This window comes from Vanacampus margaritifer, chromosome 16 (genome assembly GCF_051991255.1).
Source record: "Vanacampus margaritifer isolate UIUO_Vmar chromosome 16, RoL_Vmar_1.0, whole genome shotgun sequence".
NCBI lineage: Eukaryota > Metazoa > Chordata > Actinopteri > Syngnathiformes > Syngnathidae > Vanacampus > Vanacampus margaritifer.
The window spans coordinates 12,836,699-12,861,521 of NC_135447.1; the positions used below are offsets into that span (position 1 = coordinate 12,836,699).

Consider the following 24,823-nt stretch of genomic DNA (forward strand, 5'->3'; position numbering starts at 1 on the left):
GAGAGGCGGTCTGTTTAACAATAAGAAGCCATCTTCTCCGCGGAAGAGACACATTCGGCACTCTGAAATTCCACCTGTTACGTGATGTTTGGAGTCTGTCACGATGTCCAGAGATCTCTGTTTTTTATTAAATCATTTTTGCAAAGGTGTTTTTTCTTACATTAAATCTGTCTTCATATTTTTGGAACACGCAAAGAGGAAAAATAAATTTAACCTCTTCAGTTTGTCTCTATTTACAATAAGAAGGTTAGTTTTGTGCCATGGATGTATCTCAACTTCCCATAGACTAAATCAACAGGGCACCTGCTGGTTGTGTCAGAGTAGTGATTCACATAGCCTCCAGTGCTTCTCATTACCATTAATCAAACAAATCTGTTACAATCAACTATTACAACATTCGATAGTTTCAAATGATTTCTAATCACCATGTTAGTTGGGTTACCTGGTAAATTTAGCACACACAAAAAAAATCAGCATTTTACGAACAATCCAAGCTGTCAAAGTGAGTCCTTAGCACGTTTGGATGGTCAGCTTGTGCCATTCGCATATAAAGTTCACCACTGTTATTTTGATAGTCTTATTAATTAGCTAATTTACTTTTTGTACGAAATGATGCAAAATGTTTTCTTTTTTTACATATTCAAGGGCGTGAACAGACTGCGAAAGGACAATCAAGTGGGCAGAAGTGTTCTTCAGAGGAAAGACTGGCATAACTACGACGCAATCAAAAGGGATGCCTCCAGATCTGGTGGGTCTGCTGACACAAAACGTCTGCCACTGTTTGCTCTCATAATGTAATTTAAACATTGACTGGGAATCCCGCTGGATCGCCGTTTTCTTATCAGCCAACTGTGTTTGATTGTTTCAGGTAACGGCGAGCAGGGGAAGCCGTTCCCCCTGACAGACGCTGACCGTGTGGACCAGGCCTACAGGGAGAACGGCTTCAACATTTTTGTCAGTGACAGGATCTCCCTCAATCGCTCCATCCCCGACATCCGGCATCCCAAGTGAGTCGTAGTTTACTCTTTAGCCAAACATTAAACCAACGTTTAGATCTAAATACATTATCTAGCTCTATAGGTCTGTAACTAATGTTCACCAGCTAGCTTTCTAGGTTACAGTAACAGTCTCATGAGCTACAGTATATAGCTAACTAACTTAATAACATGGTAATGAGCGAGCTATAGTAACTAGCTATAAACCTATATAGTTTATAACTATTAACTATTATTTAACCATTTAACTAACAAGCTAGTTAATAGGGGTGGGTGATATGGCCTAAAATTATAGCACGATATTTCAAAGAAATTTGCGGTGACAGTATTTTTGACAATATTTGTAATAATTACTGAACAATAGATTTGTGATTGGTGCTCTGGAATAATAGAACTTTTATTGCAGCACAATATTTAAGCCACCTTTTTTTCCACAATTGAAATGTAAACAAAGTGCAAATATAGCAACCGTAATTGAATGGAATGGGAATAAAAACAGGCCAGGTAGTGTTTACCCTGCGAGGTCTAATTGTAACATAATTGCATAAAGCACATTTACTTAGCAAATACAAAGAAAACACAAACCTTCAGAAGTCAGTGGCAAATTTCACAAGTCAAGAAAGTCCATTATTTTCTCCTGTGTGGTTGATCCTCGTGTTCTAAAGACAAAAAAAGAAGAAAAAATGATACGGTAGCAGCCAGTCTGTGGCATCATGCTCTGTAACATCGCAGACAAGTGTATTGTTGATTTTTTTTAATCCCCTGCGATTGTATATAACACTAGCGGGTATGAATAACGCAAATGTGCATGTTTACACTGCTGCGCAAAAGCCGTCTCATCGAAAGCACGTTAGCTTAGCGGCCGGTTAGCATAACAAAGTCACGTCAACTATGAGGCGATTTACCGGTCACGGTAAAATAATCACCATGGATTGTTTATCTTGGCCCAAAATTATGCAATCGCTTCAGCATTATCCAACCACCGTCTGTTTTTTTTTTCATAAGGAGTGCATCTAATCAAGAGTGCTCCAGTAATGAACTTTTGTTCACGCCAAGCAACACAAGCTGCTTCCATGTCCTCCTCGAGTGTCTTTAGCCTGCACATCCTCTTAACTTTAACGGCAGCAGTTGTCCTGCACAATTTGTAAGCGATTGTATTTTTTGCATCATATCTGACCTCTTGTAACCAAACAGCCTACACACGACGAATGTAGTTCACTCTCACTTAGCTGACAGAGTGACGCATGTACGTCCAAATAGACACGAAAACGTACGTTACGCATTATGTCATCACGTCAAATTTGCGATATTTCAAATTTGTATCACCCAAAAAAAGTACACCGGTAATATCGTAGAAGGTATGATATGGAACACCCCGACTAGTTAATTATATTTCTACCAGAATTCCCAACTAAAATTATAAATACATCTTTCATTCTTAAAGCTGTCGTCAGTCGGTTTTATGGGTTGTGCAAGGTCCACCAACCAAAAACAACAACAGTCCAAATAGACACGAAGACGTATGATGTTACGCATTACGTCATCACGTCAATTTCCCAAATATTTCAAATTTGTATCACCCAAAAAAATACACCGGTAATATTGTAGAAGGTATGATATGGAACACCCCTACTAGTTAATTATATTTCTACCAGAATTCCCAACTAAAATTATGAATACATCTATCATTTTTTAAGCTGTCGTCGGTTTTATGGGTTGTGCAAGGTCCACCAACCAAAAACAACAGTTTTCAGTGTTTGTAGTTGTGAAGGACATACCACTCAGAATAAATTGATTTTTTTTTTTTTCACGTTTTGTTGAATGGACGTGTGTGAATGTGTACATATATCTGAGTGTATATTTTTATGACTGTGGGGGCCACAGAGGAACAACAGGGCTGCGGGTTTTTCAATGGCAGCCAAGACTGCAGCAGCAGGTTATCTCAAAGATTGGCACTCCATCAACCGCAGCGGTTGAAGAGGTGGGGGTAGGGTGACGGTGTTGGGGGGAGGGGTGGGGATCTCCAGGTATCTTGAGTGGGATTGAAAATATTGCCGCAGAGTCGCTTTTCAGAAAAGTGTGTGTGCTTGTGTGACCAGTAGTGAGCCCTCATAGATCTTACACTTCTTCACCTATGTACATCACAAACGCTACCACCCTTTCCTCAGATTAATTTAAATCAATAATCTCCAGTTGTTGGGCTGAGAAGCCTAATTGATTTTTATTAGTCTAAATGTCTACCCAACTAACTAACTGATTAACTTACTAACTAGATTTGCCAGCTAACTATGTGACTAACTTTTCTTCTGTTTTTTGGTTGAACTACCCCACTAAGACATGTCTGTCTGTCCAACTAGTTAATGACCTATCTCACTAGTTAATGACCTATCTCACTAGCTAACTAGTCCATTGACTAATCTATCTGGCTCACTCACTAACTAACTAACTAACTCACTAATATAACTACCTCACAAACTGTCTCTCTTTCTATCTAGCTCTATCAGATAACTGTGACTAACTATAGCTATCTTCCTATCTAGCTTTATCAGCTGCTATATCTATCATGTTTACCTGTCTATGTCTGTCTGCCTGTCTCCATCTCTCTCACTATCTAAATCTGTATATAAATGTCTCTTCATATAAATCTCTATCTTGCTGCTGTGTGTTCAGAGTATGACAGCAGAGTGAAATGTGTCTAATGGGAAGGCGTCACAGACCTCCCACAGGCATTCATTCCTTCCTTCCTTCCTTCCTTCCTTCCTTTTGTCGCCCCCCCCCCCCCCCCCAGCACCCACCCCCCAAAGATAATTCTCATCTGGGCAGACTCGTCAGTGGCAGTGAGGGCCATTAGACGTGCTTATTATAATGCCGTTAAGCTTCTCAGGCGGGCGTGTCAAGATGTAACATTAAAATATATATTGCTGGCAAGGAGCGTAAAATGATCTCTTAAAGTTTTTTTTTCTTCAGTTCCAACCAAGTAACATATGCAACTAGAAGTGAGTTGCGAGGAATGAAAATTGCTGTCGCCTGACTGACTTGCGGATCTGGAACTACTATATTTTGCCATAATTTTGTAGTAGTTTCAAATCTGGACGTGTGTTATTTCAATGTGGTATATACCGTATTTTTCAGACTTTAAGTCGCTCAGGACTTGTATACAGTCCTCTAAAAGAATTGGAACGTCAAGATCAGTTCATTTGGTTTTCTTGTTTGAGCCCTCCCACTTTTCAAGTGAGCAAAACTATTGGAACGGACATTATTAAATTGACTTTAAAGTAAATAATATTGAATAAACTTGCAAGAACTGCATCAAGCCTGCAAATTCTTTTCCTGGCTTTTGCTGCAGCCTGTTTCAGTTTTTGTTTGTTTCTGGGGGGTTCTCCCTTCAGTCTGCTTTTCAGAGGATAAAATACATTGTGTATTGGGTTAAGGTCTGGTGATTGTGTAATTGTCTTCTCCCGTTTTGTTTGATGCATTTTTCCGTAAATTGCCGGACAAAAGGGTTTTGTAGACTTCAGAATTTGAGTCTGCTGCTACCGTCATGAGTTACATCATCAATAAAGACTAGTTAGTGAGCTTGTTCTAGAAGCAAGTCCAAGCCATGACATCACCTCCACCATGTTTCACAGATGAGCTTGTATGTTTTAGATCGTTTCTTTCTCCATACTTTGGCCTTTCATGACTTTAATCTTGGTCTCAAGAAAGGTGGAAAGGCTATAGCTTTGAAAGCATTTATCCAACCAACCAACCAATTTCTATTTAACGACTAGCTATCATACATGCAGTACAACTGAAAACGATTCCAAAGGGCCTTATTTTTATTGACATGTTACCCATGAGAACAGATTGTAAATGTCTGTTTGTTTGTGTTTAGCTGCAAACAAAAGCTGTACAGCGAGAAGCTGCCCAGCACCAGCATCATCATCCCGTTCCACAACGAGGGATGGTCGTCATTGCTGAGGACCGTCCACAGCATCCTCAACCGCTCGCCTCCGCTGCTCATCGCCGAGATCATCCTGGTGGATGACTTCAGCGACAAAGGTAAATAAAGCAAATAAAAAAACTAAACACAAACAATGTGCTACAGCCGTCTGAAACACTATCAGAACAATTGACCTGCATTTATGTCCTAAATTCTAGTATCTGGTCAACTGGTGGTAGTAAGAGGTGGATTAAGTTCACACTGAATGCCTAAATGCACAGTTTGCCACTGCAATGAACTCATTTGCTAAGGGAAGCCATTGCAATTAAATGTGCTCGTGCAGTGACAAATGTTCCCACCCACGTCAGCAAAGAATCACATCTTGTGATGTTTCTACTGGAATATGAATGTTTTCAATAGCCATCCTCTTGTCCTCGTCACTCGCCTGCCCTCCCTCCCGCTAGCTTCCTCGCCTACGCTCGCCTGTGACTCAGCCCAACATTCGCAAATACTGGATGTCTCCTCCTGTCACCTGGAAGCATTTCAGACAAACTCAGTCAGCTCTGTCGCTGATCATTTTGTCAAGTTAGCAGCTAATGAGGAATCTCATTTCTGTTAGTAAATCAGCCAAAAGTCACCAGTACGTTGGGAATGACAGACCTCAAGCTTAGAACAACGTAAAACCCTAATAAAGTCACAACAGCTGTTGTATTGTATATGTGCCTTTAAGGGGTGTGGCCTAGTAACTGACATCAGGAACTTGGCCACTCAGTCTGCTCTTAACTCTTTGACTGCCAAAAACGTTAAATAACGTTTAGTAAAATCCTACAGAGGAGCGCCAAAGACGTTAAAAGACGTTCACCAAGTTGTTGTTTTTTTGGGGGGGAAACGGGTGGAGGAAAGCCTTAGCCAGCTGTGCTGAAAGTATCAAGCAGATCTAGTTAGTATAATGCCTATTTTTGGCCCCTAGATGGCAGCAATGACTCTCTTTGGACAAGATTGGGTAGGCGTCAGTAGAAGACGTGAGGCGGAGCTAGAGTGTTGAGGGGACAATGGCTGAGGAAGCCATGATGGCGACCAGTTGGAAGCAGCTCACGCTTGAGCATTTTTTTCAAAGACGAAAAGCATCGACCAATGCTAAAGAGCACATTGATGACGACGATGATGATGATGGTGACTCCGAGGTTGGAAGCGTTGACGCGGCGGCTATGATCATGTCATAAAGCCTCACCGGTTAGCGATGCTAACGCCGGAAAACGCGGAGCACAACCGAGCACTTCTGCTCAGGCGGACGTTCAATCGGACGACGAAGAGTGCCCCGAGTCCAATGCATATTCATTGGAGGAGTGGGTACAGTCTGATCACGGAGAAGACACTGGTTATGGACTACGATGCCACCATGAATGGAGCGGACAAGATGGATCAAACACCCGGTATAGGAACTGAAGGACAATGAGGAAGCCAGACGTAACACCACTGTAACGTCACCGTATCATGATCCTGAGAGTAGACGTGATGGCAACATGGCCAAACACACACTGCAGTATATACTTGCTATTCCCCGGAAAAAAAGGCCGGCAAGAAAATGTAGCGTCTGCACGCTAAGGGGCCATCGCAGTGAAACTAATCTGTTGTGCAAATCCTGCTGCGTCCTCTTGCACGCAGGGGAGTGTTACAAAATGAAAAACTGTATTTGAAACATCCACACAATTGTAAATAGTACCACGGTTGCACACATTTGTAAATAGTTTGCCAAATTGTTTTGTCATATTGTTACACTGTTGAATGTAAATAAACGTATTTTGCTATCAAAAAACACTTTTTCATTGTTGGTGGTAGTGTTTTACAGAAGTAAAGCATGTTTAGGTGTTTGTGGCATCATTCATGGAAAAAAAAGGTGTCAAATTCACTAGAGTGCATGAAATAATATCGTTTCACAAAAAGCTTGATTTCTCCGTTTTTTGTTTCAAAACAGAGCATTTGGGTGAAACTAACCATTTTCTATTGTTGATTACTGAAAAACGGAATAAGGTCGAAACATTTTTTTTTCTGATGAAAGATGAGAGTCCAATCTTTCATTTGGTAGTATGGGTGTTTCCATAGTCCAAACACAAAATTTTCTGTGGACCTTGAAAGATCAGTCAAAATGCTTAAATCGGCTGGCACTGACAGCATCCCTTTTCTGAAAACGTCTGGCAGTCAAAGAGTTAATTAATAAGTCAAGGTTAATTCCACGAGAACAATTTTGAGATATTTTTTTCATGTTTTTAAGGTATTTTTGAAACTCTTACAAATGTTTTCGCCATGTCTCACAGGAAAACACTAGTTTGAGATTTTCTACAAGCAAGTTCACCTGTTGGCTGATTATTATTTTTTTCCTCTGTTATTTTTTCCTTTTTAGTCCTCTGTTATTTGCTGTTTTTGTGCATAGGCAAAAACACTGTGTAATAAGTAACGCTTTGGTAGCTTCATCTGGTCAGGCCATAAGAATGTCTAATAGAAAAGTAGAGGTTTGGCGCCATCTTGTTGCGGCATCTACATCCTTTTTACTTCCTTTTGCGAAACAAAATTTGATTGAATTACTTCAAAAAAACAGTCAATTGATTTTCATTCGCTTTTACTATGTGTGTTGTTGTTTTTTACTCATTCACTCCCAGCTATTTTCACTGAAACAACCCCCTTCACTCACACACACAGACTATTGTGTTCTATTGCTATGAAAACATGGAACCTTCCAAAACAAAAGTATATTTCTATCTGTTTCAGTTTTGCAGCAATTAGCATTATAATATAGCTAGTTTCGTCATTATTCACAAATCTGTTTAGAAATGTGAGTAAAAGAACTTTTTTTTTTTCAACATAGCCCTGGTGGATATATTTTTGCTCTGCTGCCACCTGCTGGCCGTTTGTGTGATAACGACAATTTCTTCAGCCGTTCTTTGCAGTGCATCAAAGCTTTCTGTATGCTCTAGCATTAAAAAAAAAAAAATTTAACTTATAAATATATCTTTGGGACACTTGAATCATTTAAAATAGAACATTTATACGATTTTGGGAGCAAATGAGTATATTATATTTAACGATTATATTATATATTATTTTATTATATTTATAGAATATTTATATTTAACAATACAGTACTTTTTAATATTACAAACCGTAATGAGAAAAACATTTTTGGGGTGGCTGTAATGGATTAATAGCATGCCATTTTTCTATGAAGGTTCATCCCGATTTTTCAAGTTTTTTTTCCCCCTTTGGCTTAAAAAAATAAATAAATAAAACAAAAACAATGCATTCATAATGGCCTTCAATTACACAGGACAGCTCAGTCGCTATCCCCCGGGGGTTCACTGTGTTACAATCCTATTTATGTGTACTGTATACCTTCAGGAAAGAAAAAAAAAAGCTGTGCCAATTGATTTCAAATTGCAGAATTTTCTCAGAATCTATGGTGGTGTGCAATTTGGCGGCTCCCCAAATTGGAGCTAGTGTGTGAATTGACCTCAAGGCAGGATGGCGAGTGAAGACCATGTGAGGGGAAAACAAGTTGGTTACGGCTAGAAATGGAGCAGCGGGAGTGGAATTGGCCGTTGAAAACAGTGCGACCCGCTAATCCGCCTTTCGGGGTCTATGACGAGATGCAGCCTGGAGACGACGAGGTCGGCTCGCTCATCATTATCTGCTAATTGAATTTCACGGGCCCGTACAGGCAGCCTGTTCAAGCTTCGTTCACCCTGCAGGTGGTGGGGGTGGGGGGTCGGGGCAGACGTTGGCCTACCCCAGCATCCTTTCAAGGTGAGTTGAGCTAATGGGCTCATCTCTCCGCAGATTCCTCTGCTCGCCATCTGTCCTGCACAGAGATGGAGACCGGTCCAGGGCTGGAGTTGATGACTTCTGACCCCGCTGGCAGTTAGAAAGCCAAACTGTGAAAACAAACACATGGACAGTTAAAACGCTCACCTGCTGTTAAATTTAGCTCATATTTTAGGTGAATAAAGCAACAATTTTCATACATAGACATTTTCAAGACATAGCTTTACAGGGATAGCAATGTGGTCTTACCAGGACTGTTTTGTAAGAATAAAGGCTTTAATTATAAGATAATAAAACATTATTTAGATGTTCTGATTTAAAGAAAAAAGTTATACAATTATGAGAATAGTTGTAAAATTATTTGAATTAAGTTGTAAATCTACATATGTGAAAAGCTTTAAAATGTTATGATTTTTTTTCTTTCTGAGAATCAAGGTGGATGCTGTAGGAAAGTAAAACATTTAGGTTTTCCACTTTATAAAAAAGTAGTAATTTTGACAGAAAAAATCTGAAATTAAATTTGTTGATTCTGACAATGTCAAAAGCTTAGAGTTATCTATTACTGTGAACAAAGTTGGCGGTAAAAAAATGTGCAGTTTTAATAAAAAAAATATTAAAAAATTAAAATATGTGCATAATTCTAGCAGGGGAAAAGTACCAATTGTAAAATTATGAGGAAAAAAGCTTTACCTGAGCCAAGATTGTAATTTTACATGAATAGAGCCATGATTTCACTGCAGTAAGGTATCAAGATGAAAGCCTAGATTTTAATTAAAAAATGTAATAATAGGGTGAAAAATTATGGTAACTGTCATCATTTTTACAAGCATTTGAGTTTAACAAAGTTGCAAATTTGCATGACTAAGTTGCAAGTTTACAAGACTAAAGCTGTAATTTCACAGTAACAAATTCAGAATTAATAGGTCATATTGATTTAGGAGTCAGGCTGATTAATCCACACCGCCTTCACACTGAGTTTCCCCGCCCATGACTTGGCAGCTCAACGTAACATCAAAGCCAGAAGCTAAGCAGTGCTGCAATGTTGTTGGATGCACCAGCTTCTGATAATGGCACAAACTCATACCGTGAGCTAATTTCTTTTTCCGATTAAAAGATACTTTCCAATGCCTTTGGATGAAAGATGCTGTTGCTGTATCTTGTTTTAGCAACTGTTTATTTTTTTCTCTCTCCCCTCGCCTTGCTCATAATTGGTGTGTATTTTGGAAAGGAGAGCTGCTCTCCGGGGACACTTCATTAGCACCTGTTAAGGGTCCAAGCTTGTTAGAGGAAAGATGAGGATGAGACGCTGCATTTGGGTAGAGTTGTATTTAACTCTTTGAGCGCCTTTGACATGAATTGTTGTCAACTACATTTATTTGTTTTGTTTTTTTATGGGAATGGGTGGAGAGAAAAGTCTTGGGACAGCTCTGGTTGTATCATTAAGCTGGGAAAGTTATATTAAAAAGAGCTATGGCTAGCAGATGGCAGCATTGGGTCTCTTTTGAATGAGCTCCCCATGTATCATAGCAATGGGAAAACTCATTAACATGGCAGATCTTTGGAAATTCAACCCTTATAAATAGCTTGTGATTGAATTTTTTTTGGTCATCTTTCATTTGGTAGTTTCTGTGTTTGCATAACTATAAAACACAATATTAAGTGAGCCTCAAAAGATATGTCAGAATGCTCTAAATTGGCTAACATTAAAGCACTGAAGGTTCTCTTTTTTGAAAATGGCTGGCATTGAAAATGCTCGTTTTTTTGTGGAAAAATTTAGCGTAGATGGTGATATGGTCTTCTTCTAATTGTTGTTTCATGTTTTTTTTTTGTTTTTTTTTGAGTACATATGAAAAGGCTCAATGACTCATGCCCTAAATTGAACAGGAAACCAGCCATTTTGGTTTGAAGTAGCCAGTTTAGGGAAATTATAAGGCTCATACTTAGAATAGGGAGAAAAATCAGCTATTTCACCTATTTATGAAATTGGGTGCACATGTCTATCATGACCAAATGCAGGAGAAAATCTGAAGGACCATATTCTCGGGCTAAGACTTTTTAACTCAATCACTCCCAGCCATTTTCACTGAAGCAATCCTCTTCGCTCACGGCTGTTTTACTGGATTTTGACTGTTTTTGCAAGGCCCATAGAATATCGTGTTCTATTGCTATAAAAACATGTCTCTTCTTTCATCATGTATTTTTTTTGTTGCAGCAATTAGCATTAGAATATAGCAAAATTTCATCATTATTCGCAAATCTGATTAAAACACTGGGGAACAAAGCCTTTTTGCAACATGGCCCTGGTTGATCTCTTGTACTCTGCTGGCCGTTTTTGTAATAACTACAATTGCTTTAAGCTTTCTCTAAAGTTCAGGGGTGCATCAAAGCCTTTTGTATGCTCTAGCATTAAAAAAAAACATAAGCGTAACGTTTACGTAAATTTTTGAGATCAAGGTAATATATAAAATTGGGACCATGGTAATATTTAAAATCAAACATATTGATATGTTTTTGGGAGCAAATGAGTTAATGAGCTCCTACTAGGGAGTTCGCCTAGCTTTATTGCTATTCTTTCCATTTAAATTGGCTCTGACATTAGCACTGCTAATTGTGGATGTAACTGGCAGTCATCCAGCATAATGTGCTCCATCCTAATAACAAAAACAATTACAAATGCGAGCTTTAACTACGACACAACAGGGGATGGAAAAAAACAGACAGCACTGAGCAACGAGATGACAAAATGTCCGACTGGGTGTCATTTTATTAGGATTTAATGGCATTCCCTGTTGAGCGAAAGGGGCGCTTTTGTCAAGCATGCCCAACGAATCAATCGAGGAAAAATGACTAAATAAGCCGGATGCCGATTACGAGTGTTGTTTTAATACTAAGCACACACACCTTGCTTGTTCATATCTGCTTAAGCTTTAACTGCCAACATAAGTTACAGCAATGAATGCAGATTTCTATACACACAGAGCTTCCTTTTTACACATTATTAAGCAATGTAAGGTGTTGAAAATAACTTGAACTAATCTATCAACTTGGTCAGACTCTTGAACTTTCGTCCTCACTCTGCAGAAGCAATGCAACATTGTTATTTCAAGATTGAAAGTCTAGATGTTTTTTTAGGCAATAACAAGTGAAAATAGTTAGATATTGAGTAAACCAGTCCATTACTATATTTTGCAATAATATGTATTATTTGATGTTTTTTTTGTTTAGTTTTTTTTATTTTTATTAGGATTTTTTAGGTGTTTTACTACCCCAAAAAATTGATCAAAGGCTGTCCAGAATAAATCAATTTAGTCTTTTAGCATAATTAAAATGGGCTTTTTTGATTTCCAGCTGCTGGGCCCCCAACCTCCTTCTTTTCACTCACACATTGCAAACATGCTGGTCCTCTCGGGAATGACTCCCTCAAGGACTAATGCGCCCTGTGGGGGGTTAGTATATTTTTGCAGTTTGTCAGCCGCACGAATCGGAGAAAGGGAGGGGTGGGGGGCTGTGATTTAGCGACAACATCAGCAGTGCCGTGTAAACAGTGACTAACAGTGACTCTGCTCTGCCACTGTGAAGCCACTTGATTTTCTCCTTTTTCCTAATGCTTGCACTTCATTTTGTTTGTGCCTCTCAGTAGCTGTAACGCACGCTATGTTGCATATTTTAAGTTCAAATTTTTCTGTGGGGTTTTACAGCATACAGGCAAGGCCAAATTTATGGTTTATTTAATTTTGGTTTATAATTATTATGCCAATTTCCTTTAGCTCGTCTATGTTGTTTAGCATTTCATGTTATCTTAAAAGTTTGTTACAATAAGTTTAAATGGTTTAAATCATGTAAAAGGGAAGATTTTTATTATGGTCCCTGCGGCAGAATTTAACCCTATATTTTTTACCTCGGCGTGGATGGCCTAAGATGCATCTGTTGATTTTTGATTGAATTGGATGACGTGTGGATGGCCACATAGCTTTAGCCAGAACCATGGGTAATACCCTAAAATTGTCCTCTCCTTTCATCGAAATGCTGCTTTCATCATGTTACGCGGTGACTGCAGAGCACGTGTGCAGCATCTCTTCTCGTAGGCTCTTAAAGCTGTGTGTATTCCATGTGGAAGGGGAGAACGTATCAGAAGGGGGGGGGGTATTTTTAAAATTCCCTCCAGACTGGCTTATATCATCACAGACTCTCCCTCGGCATTTTTTTTTTTTTTTTAAATGAAGCTTGCAGAAAAGCAGCTTCAAAATGCTCCCCGCTTAGCAGCCTGCGAAAAAAAAGTGCAGTATGTGCGGCATATTTTGGAGGAATAAATTAGCAGCTTGGCTCTTTGGTGATGCGCCAGTAGGCCTTTGCAGGAAGTAATCCAGCAGGTTGACAAGGAAAAGTGCACCGCTGCTTTAATGGATTCCACTGGAAATGGAGGCTAATTGAATCGCCCACTGAAAGGAATTGACACCTCTGTTGTTAGTCCAACGAAAAGACGGTTTGGGGATCAACATAGATTACGCAATAGCAACAGATGCAACAGCTTGAATATTTGAGGCCTGGTGCTCAGACATTTAGTTCTTACTGGTCTTAGATTAAAAATAATTTGACATGAAATTGGCAGAGTACGTCTGTCATAACAGGAGGCACAAAAAAAAGCCTCAAGGAGGACGCATACCCCCAATTAAGACGGCATTTTGGGGCAAAAATTTGACAAATTCCTACTTGGGAATTGGCCCAAATGAGGTCCAATCAACTTGAAAGTTGGGAAAAAAATTATCCTTTAACACAATTTTCACAGAAGCCTATCATAACAGGACGCGCAAAAATGTTTCAAGGACCCATGCTCAAAAACTGGAAGTCTGCCATTTTGGGGAATATAACCATGTTCGTGTTTTGACTAGCTTCTACCCCAAATTAAGATTCAAAGATTGACACAAAATTTGTTAGACATTTCCATTGGAACAGTACGCTTGAAACATTCTCTAGACGCCAAATCTGAACCACCTGCACTCGACGGATGGTGAAGCTAAATTGCAAAGAATTCCTCGGCGGTACTGGTACTTTCAGTCCGTATGCCTACCTTTTATAGGAGAAGGCAAAACATACAGAACAGAGCATTTCATGTAATACATAAATGAGCCTTTTAAAAGAGTCTACATACCTGACCCAAGTGGCTATGATGTCCGAGACCTGGTCATGTCCCAAACACTGCACTCTTAATAAAGACTAATGTGTTTCCTGACGTTGGCCCGCTCTCAATTAGCGTGATTTACAGCCTTGCCAATTGTCCGTTAACCAGTGCAGCCATATAGCAATTTATTCCGGGCAAATTAACCATAAATAATTAGACGCTGTAACCTTTCCCTTGCGTTGTCCCCCGATGTGTGAACATATAATGAAACGCTTGCCGCTTCCCCCAACCTCGCTTGTCAGAGAGAAGGTTATGCGAGATTCAGCCCATGGATGCCTGATGTTTAGCCCAAATCGATTTCCTAATGGTTTGCCGCTAATGGCCTGACCTATGGCCGTGTTATGAAGGTGACGGCTGGCTTTTTTCCACCTTGGGGTGGCATCAGCTCTCAGGAGTCATTGCTTTTTTCTGGCAGACTCATTTGTTTGGAACATAGCATAACAAATGACACCATTATAAAACAATATTGAGGGCGTTGGGGGCTTATGTCAGGTAGAGAATCCCAAATGGGACTTTAGGATTAAGTAGCAGAGGCTTGTGTTTGTTCCTGCTTTGTGGTGCGACTCTTTTGAGGGTTTCATTTCCTTATGAACTCAGAAAAGTCACAGGTCCAAAACTGTTTGTGTAAGAGTAATAGTAGTAGTTTTCCCAAGTTTTGGGGAACTTCAGCCCCTGAAGCCAATTTCACTTAACATCAGGAAATTTGGTAGGCATCTCACTGTTGAGCAGACACACAAGTAAGTCTTGAAAACTACTGCCCAAACACACAGGTCTTTCATGTTGTCCAGAGATCCTTCTGAAACAAACCTGTCCTAGAGAGTTTGTTCGATTGCATGGAAATGTTCTAATTTAGAAAATTCTCCGAATTTTGCAATGTTCAGCAATGACGTCATCGAATTATCTGCTTGTCTGATGTCGGCTATGTGGACACGCACACTTTGGCACAATCTTGTCTCCGCTGGATTCTGTGCAAAAGGCAAATAGAACTTCTGTATGACTTTTTACAATTTCTCTGAATCTCTGAAAAGTGGGATGGTCAGATTTTATGTGTTTTTTTACAATGGATAAATTGCGCTGGCAATGACGTCCTATAATTATCTGATTGGGCGATGCTTTGTCTGATGGTCATTTTATTTTTTCAGATTTTATCGACCCCTATAAAATGTGCCACATTAAACTGAGCCGTATTGCTTTGCGGAAAAGATGTAAGCTATTAAAAAGCCACTGAAGAGAAACTAAAAGATGGGTCAAGTGAAAGAAGGCTTGGAAGACGTCGCTGGAGGTTTTGTTAGTTTTGGCTGGTCCCGCTGTCCGTCGGGATCAGTGACGCCTTCCCGAGAGACCCGCGCTGCCAAGTGACATCAAAACAGACAAGCAGAAGCAAAGAAGCAAGAGAGGCAAGGCAGCACAGTCAGTGCCCAGATAAAACCAGCCTGTGTGTCATTCTAGCAGCTGTACTTTATCCTTTAATGGTTTAAAAGGACCACTGCCTGTCCTCTCCCTGTCCTCTGATATTCTGAATCCAATTAGTAAATGTGTTGTGAGGGTGGGGGACGGGAGCCTGAGGAGGGGTGCCTTTAGTGACAGCGGGCCATTTATAAGAACTGCTATCAAGCAGGAACACTGACTGGGGTAATATTTTATTAATGAGGGCTCGGAATCTGCAAATAACAACCGTAATTTTTAGGCTTCGCCTCGGAGAAAACAAAAAATGAGAAGAAGTTTTCAGGGAGTTTTGAAATAAAATCATGAACTTAATTTGGCCTCAAGGTTTAAACAACAGCCAATTCTTGAAGTCTAATGCACACGAAAGCTGCATAACAAACAGTATATGACAACAATAGCATCACCAATGGGTTAGATTTTTAACTGTGTGGACTGGGGAGGCAGTGGTACTCCCTGTAAGGAATGGATGTGGCGGTTAGAAAACAGGACAGCTGTAGTGTTTCTGGCAGTTGTAGACCCTCTGAGGAAGGGATGTGGCAAATAGCAAACGGGACAGGACATGGGTAGTGAGCCTGGCAGTTGTAGACCCTATGAGGAAGGGGCGCAATGGATAGCAAGTAGGAAACGGGACAGGGCAGTTGTAGTCTTAGGTCGTACTACAACCTTTTGGGAAAGGAACAAGTTGCTACTAAAACAGGATGGAACAGAATAGGGGTAGGCAGATATAGACCCTGTAAGAAATTGAAGTGATGGGTAGCCAGGACAGGACATGGTTAGTGAGGCTAGCAAGCAAAGCAGTTCTAGACTTTGTGAGTAAGTGACACAACAGTTAGCATATAGGATAGGACAGGACAGGGTTAGTGAGCTAGGCAGTGCTATAACTTGCCAAGAAGGGAAGTGATGAGTAGCAAATAAGCTGGGACAGGACCAGACAGGGATAGCAGAGCAGGCAGTTTTACACTCTGTGAGTAAAAGACACCGTAGCAAATGGAACAGGATGCAGCAGTACAGGACAGGACAGGACAGGGGGTAGTGAGGCAAGAAGTGGCTACGCAGCGCCAAACGCCCTTGTAAAGAATTTCAGTGCAAATGAGAGGGCAATCTAGGTAGGTAGGTAACAATAATAACAGAGTGGCCACATACCCAGCGACTAAATCCCATCGGCATGTATCAGGCTAGTGAATCAATAATTCATAATGATCAATTAAGTGACTGTTTAGAGATGCAAGGGAAACCTATGGCAGAGCTCACAACCCCTCCTCCATTGTACAGTGACTCACTTTCGCTTCTCAAAATGCTTTTACGAGACGAGATGGACCACAGCAAGCTTGTTCGGGGTCCTTGTAAATGCTCCCTTTATTAAATTAGCACTAAAAAAGACAGAGCGAGCGGGCAGTTTGTTTGTTTCGTCTTGTCAAAATAACAGTTACGGCGTGGAATGAATCATGACCTCCAAACGTGAAGATTTACAGTGCATGGGGGAGGGAGGGATTGATTTGCGTAAAGGCGACACAAGGGAGAAAAGTCTGGCATTTAGAGGCCATTTCTTCCTTGATTGATGCTTTTTGAGAGCCACAGAGAGATGCTTAAGGGAATTCTAGAATTCCTAGATGCGATATTAAGACATTATACGTTACACCAGATGCTGGGTTGCAAAGGTTGGAAAATGTCAGAAAATTTTCCAGTAAATTTGAGAATGTGAGCAAGTGAAAAGAATGTAGTTTTAGACGTTTCCGTTCTGTAGTAATCAACAATAGAACATACCTTGGTTTCACCAAAAACACTAGTTTCCCACCAAAAAAGCTTTTTCTAAAATTTTGCATTTGTGAAAAGAAACGTATCAAACAGATTGTGTTTGTCGCTAATATTTTTTCGGTTTTGTGACACCTCAAACAATAAAGTAACAAAAACAAGACTGAGCAAGTACTTTTGATTGAAAATGTGTTATTGCTTATTTTTAGTTTTCTGAAGCTGCTTAAAAGGGACTCAAAGTCAATGTGGTGACTGTCCGAACTGTTGAAGCGTCGTCTTACTACAATACTCCCCTGTTAACCACGTAGCAGATACATTTCTGATAAAACCTACTCTTGCTGAATACTGAGCATTCTCCAAGCGTTGCTCCTGTGCCAGCGATGTTTATGCATCATCCTTTTTTTTTTTTTTATGTCTTACCACTTGGATGCTTTTCAGTCTCCCTGTAGCCCAACGACAGCAGTAAAAAATAAAAAAAAATCTGCAGATTGCAGAAAACTTTGCGAAAAGAAGTTTGTGAGTGAGTTATGATGTGGAAGGCCAAAAGGGGGATATTTTAAGTTTGGAGCAGGTGGCGCTGCCAGATGTCTTATTTAATGATGATAGTTAACTTTTTTTTCTTTTGTAACGGAGTAGTAAGGCTCTATTAAAGATTTAATTCACCTGACTGACGCTGCTTTCAATATTTATTGCTGGAATAATTTGCTTTTTAGGGCTTTGGCAAAGTCTTTTTATTTGGTCGGCATGTTAATTCTGGTGATATTATTGTTTCATACTGTAGCAGTTAATGGCATGATGCTCAAAAATTGGCTAAGTATCGACACATTTTGTGGCAGTTGAAAATTTGTAACCAAATGTTATAATCATTGTTATAAATTGTGACCCTATTTTGAAACCCCAATCCAACTATAGAAAGCCAAAATCCTGCTTTGAAACATGAAGACACATAATCTGACGACTGACGGTTGACATTTTAAACTAATTTTATTATCACTTTTATAAATTGTGACCCTACCTTGAAACCCTAATCCTAATTTGAAACCTGAGGTCACACATTCTGAAGGTAACATTTGTACCCTCAAGACACAGTAAATCCACCATTTTGGTTTGAAGTGGCAATTTTAAGGTTATTTGGCAATGCCAGGTTGGTAGGTACCCACAGAGAAAGGAAAAAATAAAGAATAAATCAGCCTCTGAAGCCAGTTTTGCTTAGCAACATAAAATTTGGTAGACAGGACTATAATAAATTGACAGACAAAAAAAAGACTCAAGAACCCATGCCCTAAAAGCCACAGGACGCCAGCCATTTTGGTTTATAAGTGGATGATTTATGCTTATTTTACAGGATGTTAGTACCCCTCGCATAAAAAAATAAGAACTAAATTTCGCTCCCTGAAACCAGTTTCACTGAGCAGCATAAAATCTATTTGACAAATCCCTCATGAATACACTACAAAAAAAGTATCAATAACCCATGCCCTCAAAGACTCAGGATTCAGCCCCTTTTGACTTGAAGCAGCCGTTCTTCGATAACTATCAATATTTCTTCCCCCCACAGAGCACCTCAAAGCACCTCTAGATGAGTACATGGTCCGCCTGCCTGAAGTACGCATCCTGAGGAGCAAAAAGAGAGAGGGTCTGATCCGGACACGGCTGCTGGGCGCCGCCGCTGCCAAGGGTGACGTCATCACCTTCCTGGACTCACACTGCGAGGCCAACGTCAACTGGCTGCCTCCGCTACTTGGTGAGGAACTCTGAAAAATGGTCTGTCTTCCACTTAAGACAAATTGTAATAATGATACGCTGAAAATCACAGTCGGGTAAGTTTTAAGGTCAACTAAACCAAATCGTATACACTTCTGCAAATTAGATTACCACTGAAAAGTTTTTCGGCTTCAGTTTACTTGTAACTGTAACGCATTGTCTGTGCTTGTAAGATCGCATCGCCCAGAACCGCAAGACCATTGTGTGCCCGATGATCGACGTGATCGACCACGACAACTTTGGCTACGAGACGCAAGCGGGCGACGCCATGCGCGGAGCCTTCGACTGGGAAATGTACTACAAGCGAATCCCCATCCCCGCCCGGCTGCGGAAGAACGACCCCAGCGAGCCTTTTGAGTGAGATGCGCTTACTTCCATATTCTTTTAACCTTGTTAACAGTACATGCATTCATTTGCCTTGCCAAAACGTATACTTTGAAACCGGTAACCTGCCCAGGCCTAGTTTCATCTTTCATACATGGGAAACCGGCAACTTCAAGGTGCCATCATCCTGCATCGGTACCTTACATGCATCACAGAAAGCTTGTAGAAAAGGTGTTTTAAATTGGTAATGCGAAGGGTGCTGATGAGGAATATTCAGCAGAAAATACACTATGGGGTATGGGAACATATGAAGAAAAGGAAAAAAAAGGAGCTGCATAACTGTTAGAATAAATCCCCATTTATTGGAATTAGTCGTCTCTTTTTGCCCGACGAGATGACCTTCATCAGTGCAAATCCAATCGGAGTGGCAAAGATTTTAATTTTCATTGTGATTGACATTGACACAGTGGAGGTCCGAAAAAAAAGAATCCATCAGGCCCCCACCTCAATGTCAAAGGAGTAGAAATAAAAAGCATCAAGTCGGCCGTTTCTAATTAAATCTACACTCCGGGTAGGAATATTCACGGGCCATTGAGTTAAATCCCATTCCCCCTCAAGTGTGATGACGCTTGATACCGAGGAAGCATCCCGCTGGGAGAACTGACATCAGCTCTTCGATATGTCAGACGCTATTGTCTTCCAGACGGGGCCGTCAAAATAACAGGCGGCAGCTAGCGCAAGACACCAACGTAGCATTCTGTCCTAACTCGATGAAAGCGATGTGACCGATCCATGTCAAACCCGATGGTGTTTTTTGTAATATGGTTTAGGTCTCCGGTAATGGCAGGAGGCCTGTTCGCCATGGACAGGAAGTGGTTCTGGGAGCTGGGAGGCTATGACACGGGTCTGGAGATCTGGGGAGGAGAGCAATACGAGATCTCCTTTAAGGTATGAACTACTTTTCTAAATAATTATTTTATTAATTTATCTTAGCGTAGCTGATTTTGCAACATGGTGACATCCACTTTATTTCAGGCCCAACCATCATGTTGACTTGTTTCCTTTAGCAACCCGTTAAGGCAGCAGACGAGTTGGGCCTTAAATTCTGAAAAGTCTATTTTACACATATAGGGATGGGTACCAGTCACAACTGAACCGGTTCGGTTCCGATTCCCGGGAATCGATATCTGTTCTCAGCAGTACCAATTTTGGATATTTTTGTCTGTGTGTGTGTGTGTGTGTTTATGGTACTAATAAATATTTATTTAATAGTAAAATGTCACTTAATTTTTAACGTAACATTTATTGTCAATCGGTGCTTGATACCGACCCAAATCGGTCCGTATCTAAAAACTATACAGACTTTGATACTTTAGAGACAACATATTCAAAGAAAATTATATTTCAGGCCCAACTAGTCTTCTGCCTAAACAACTGCGCTATAAATGGAAAAAGGAAGTAAACTGGAGTACTAATCGCTTTGAACCAACAACAAAGTTTCTTAAATTTTGCATGTTTAAAATCATCCTGGAATAATAACCTTCATGACTTGTTTCCAGAACAGCAAACTAGTTGGGCTTGAAATAATCGTGGCAACATGTTACAACATTAGTTATGCGTCTAAATTTTGCACGTTGAAAATCATCCTGCAACACATGTATCCATTGTGGCTTGATTTTTCAGTTGAAAACAAGATAGCTTGTCGAGGTGCGAAACAAGTTGGCCACGGAGCTTGTAATGTGTAATAATGTCAAACATATTAAAGCTGATGGGGGGAAAAGGTTCCCGCGAGTGTTCTCCATTCCAGTTTCACCTCTTGTTAGAGTCAAATCCAAGCGGCTTCACATCAATCACGCTCATGGCGCCTTATTATTAGATGGAGCTTTTGTTTGCCGTTTTCAACGTGAATTATTCCCGTTTAAGCGGCGGCGACTCGGTCAGCATGCTAAGAAGCCGTCGGTCGAGCGGGCTGACGGCGTCACTCGCTCTGTAATCGAATTGCGCTTTGAACGAGTGCCTTGCTTTTGTCGTCTCACTTAATCACACTCCCCCGTCTAGCCCTCTCTCATCCACCCTTGAGGAAGGTTGATGCGACGGGACGGATGCTGCGGCGCAAGAGCAAATGTTGTTTGTCTGCACCGTACCGGTTTTGTTGTGATTATGAATTGAACTGTCAAATCGACTCTCATTTCGTACTGTCTCTTTATATGGAGCTGTTTGCGATGATAGGGACGGAGACCTGCCGTGAATAAACGGCTATTTGCCTGTACTGAAACCTTGACTTAGGTGCTATATTATGATTCAGACATACATGATACTCAAAGAAGACAATTAAGTGACTCGGTAGAGTAATGTTATTTTTTCCCGCTCAGGTTTGGATGTGCGGCGGTCGCATGGAGGACATCCCGTGCTCTAGAGTGGGACACATCTACAGAAAGTATGTCCCCTACAAGGTGCCGGGAGGTGTCAGCCTGGCCAGGGTGAGTCTCCTCACTTTTTATCCAATATGACAAACTTCCAATAGGCAAATGTGGAAAATGTATTCTGGTTTTTAAAATACAAAACAAAAAAAACCATTTAGCTGCCGCTTCCCTTTCTCTCTTTGATGTGCGCACACTCACAGTCAACAACAAGGCACTCTAACTGGCCACGCCAGTGCTAAGCCCTTGTCCATACGCTTTCACATCATGATCTAAGAAAAAATACTTAGGTCTTCTTTCTCTGCGTGATGCGCACACACTCATGACCAACTATGAGGCACTCAAAAGCAACCATGCCAGAAGACTATCCGGAGGGACGACGCACACTTTTCTGAGCTTTATATCAGTCTCCAGTCAGATAATCCCGCATTTGTGCGGGTCAGGAGCTCTACCTTGCCACATCCTGGAATCTAATCAACATGCCGGGTGATGGAAAGCATCGACAAGGGTTGCTTCACCAGAAGTTGAGCTGCAGGCAATGAAGCATGTTATAGGGCCGCATGTGTGCGTGCGCGTGAACCTTCCAAGGCCGGGGGATTTGTATTCATTCTCTCTTATACCGCCAAGGCTGCCAGGGCATGGGTATGTCTGCTCATGCAGCCAAGGCTGACTTTTGTTTTTTTTTGTATCCGATATTCCTGTAGAGGAGGCATCGGTTGGATAGTTTGCTTTTCATTGCTCTGGAGTCAAGTCTTTGAGGCTGGCAATTGTCAGAGCTTAAAAAGACGTCTGTCGAAAGAAGCCGTGTGCCGCTTTGATCCCCCCCGCTTGACTTGAGAAGTTGAGACAACACGTCCGTAGTTGTGTTCGCATGACAAAGTGCTTAAAGGCTTGTTTTCCGAGGTGGTAGCCATGTTGTGAATTAGCACATCCCTTTGTGTGATATGATTTTATTGCAATTTTAGAGATTTTTTTTTTTTTTTTTTTTGTGGTCTGTTGTAATCCACTTTACACACAATTTATTTTTATTTTTCATAAGATAGTTCAAAATGTATTTTTAAAATTTCTGGTGTGATTTAATATTTATGTTAATTAAATTTATTTAGATGTACAGTTTTTTTTTATTGTTGTAAATTTTAGTTTTTCTTTCCTATTGTGTGATTTAATTTTTGTAATTCCACTCAGAATTTAATCGAATGTTTTTTTTTAGACTTGCATATTTTGTTTATGATTATTTTTAGATTTCCCGTGGTGTTATTCAATCCCATTTACAGATTTTAATTGAATTTAAAAGTTTTAGAATGGGACTTTTATTAAATTATATATATATATTTTAGTTTAATTATATACAGGTTTTTAGAATTACATTGTTAAAATAATTTTAAATTAATCATGGTATCATTTAATCTATTTTACACTTAAAATTAATTTTTGGGATGTTTATTATTTTTCATACATTTTATAATAATAATAATTGGTGAACCCTACTGTATTGTGTAATTGGCATAACCATTTTGATCGTTTCAAAACTGACTTCAAGTCTGACAAGTCTAATGCCTCGACAGACAGCTGCTGTTAAGCTAATCGGGTAACAGCAGCATTCCTCTTCTTCCAGAACCTGAAGCGCGTGGCCGAGGTGTGGATGGACGAGTACGCCGAGTACATCTACCAGCGGCGGCCCGAGTACCGCCACATGTCTGCAGGCGACGTAACGTCGCAGAAGGAGTTGCGGAGCCGCCTGGGATGTCAGAACTTCAAGTGGTTCATGAGCGAGGTGGCCTGGGATCTGCCCGAGCACTACCCACCCGTGGAGCCTCCTGCCGCTGCCTGGGGCGAGGTAGGGTGGTCTTAACTCCACTCCGCTATAAAGTGAAGGGTTTGGCGGTTTAATGTCTCAAACAAACCGCCTTGTTAGCAGCACTATTCTTGGATATGATATGATGCTGTCTTCTAACTGTTACACCCCTTTGTCGTGTGTTGTCATAGATACGAAACGAGGCTAGTGGCATGTGTATGGAGACGAAGCACTTTGTGTCAGGAAGCCCCATCCGCCTGGAAAACTGTGGAAAGGCACGGGGTGAGGTCAGCTGGAGCCATGGACAGGTGAGTGCAAATCAAAGCTAAATCAATCACGAAACCTTGTTTGAAAAGTTCAATGAGCCATTGTTCCAAAATGGCAACGCAGTGTCAGATACATACATTTAAAGTTGTTCGGAAAATTGTCAATAGTCATTCCAAAATACCATCTGTGAAATGTAAAAGTTGTACTAAAAGTTAAATGATTAACTGTTGCAAAATTGAAGTGTTTCAATCCAAGAAAGGCAAAAGTTTTATGAAAAGACAAGATCATAGATGTAAAATTTCAACATATTCTCAAATACAAAAAAAGAAAAGAAAAGAGCCAAACGTTAAGTGATTAATTCTTTCTAATGGAGTGTTCTTAAATAAAAAATCAAAATTGCAGCATAATCCAAGATGTATGTAAAATTAAAGATTAGGATGGATGGATGGATGTACCAAAGCCAGTGTTCTCAAAAATAAAAGCTGGGGACAAAAAGCATAGCTAGTAGTCCTATAATTGTGATTAAATATAAGTTATAAGTATAATATAAATGTATATGGGGAAAAAATAAATTATGACTACATGTAAAAATAAAATATTTAGTGATTGACTGTTCCAAAATTGCAGCACATTCACAAACCTGAATATCCAGAAGGTGTATGAAAAATTAGATTAGTGGTTCAAAAAAGCCAATGTGTTCCCAACCACAAAATATAAAAGTTGTACAAACAGTAACGCTAATACAATGGTTCAAAATTTGGGATTAACAATGAAAAGTAAAAGGTGAATGAAAAATTTAACCGGTGGTCCAAAATGACAAAGATGAGACAAAAATATAGTGATTGGTTATTCCAAAAGGACCACGCAGTTTTCACTCGAAATATACAAAAAAAGTCCAAATTGAGTAAACAATTCGTTGTTACAAAATCTTGTTAACTTGTTAACTCAAAGTTTAACAAAAACTTTGCAAAATGGTAATACATCAAATAAGAAATGCAAAAGTTCTGTGTTGGACATGCTCAAATTACTCCCTAACGCAAGTTTAATTACTTGGACAGCTTGCATATTGCTTTGAGATAGGCACAGTTGAATTGTTGATACGCTGTCCTGTTGTTGATGCAGTAAATTGTACCTCAGGTAATT

At 40.1% G+C, this 24,823-nt stretch overlaps 1 protein-coding gene across 1 annotated transcript in view; it reads left to right on the forward strand.

The window, feature by feature from the left end:
- The window catches only part of LOC144036077 (polypeptide N-acetylgalactosaminyltransferase 10-like), a 46,830-nt gene that overhangs the window by 17,444 nt on the left and 4,563 nt on the right, over positions 1-24,823 (forward strand). The window contains exons 2-10 of the mRNA XM_077546364.1: positions 646-748; positions 869-1,007; positions 4,870-5,036; positions 18,669-18,854; positions 19,048-19,231; positions 20,029-20,146; positions 21,571-21,678; positions 23,234-23,455; positions 23,605-23,721. Coding sequence (XP_077402490.1) covers positions 646-748; positions 869-1,007; positions 4,870-5,036; positions 18,669-18,854; positions 19,048-19,231; positions 20,029-20,146; positions 21,571-21,678; positions 23,234-23,455; positions 23,605-23,721 — 1,344 coding nt within the window. The remainder of the gene's footprint in view (positions 1-645; positions 749-868; positions 1,008-4,869; positions 5,037-18,668; positions 18,855-19,047; positions 19,232-20,028; positions 20,147-21,570; positions 21,679-23,233; positions 23,456-23,604; positions 23,722-24,823) is intronic.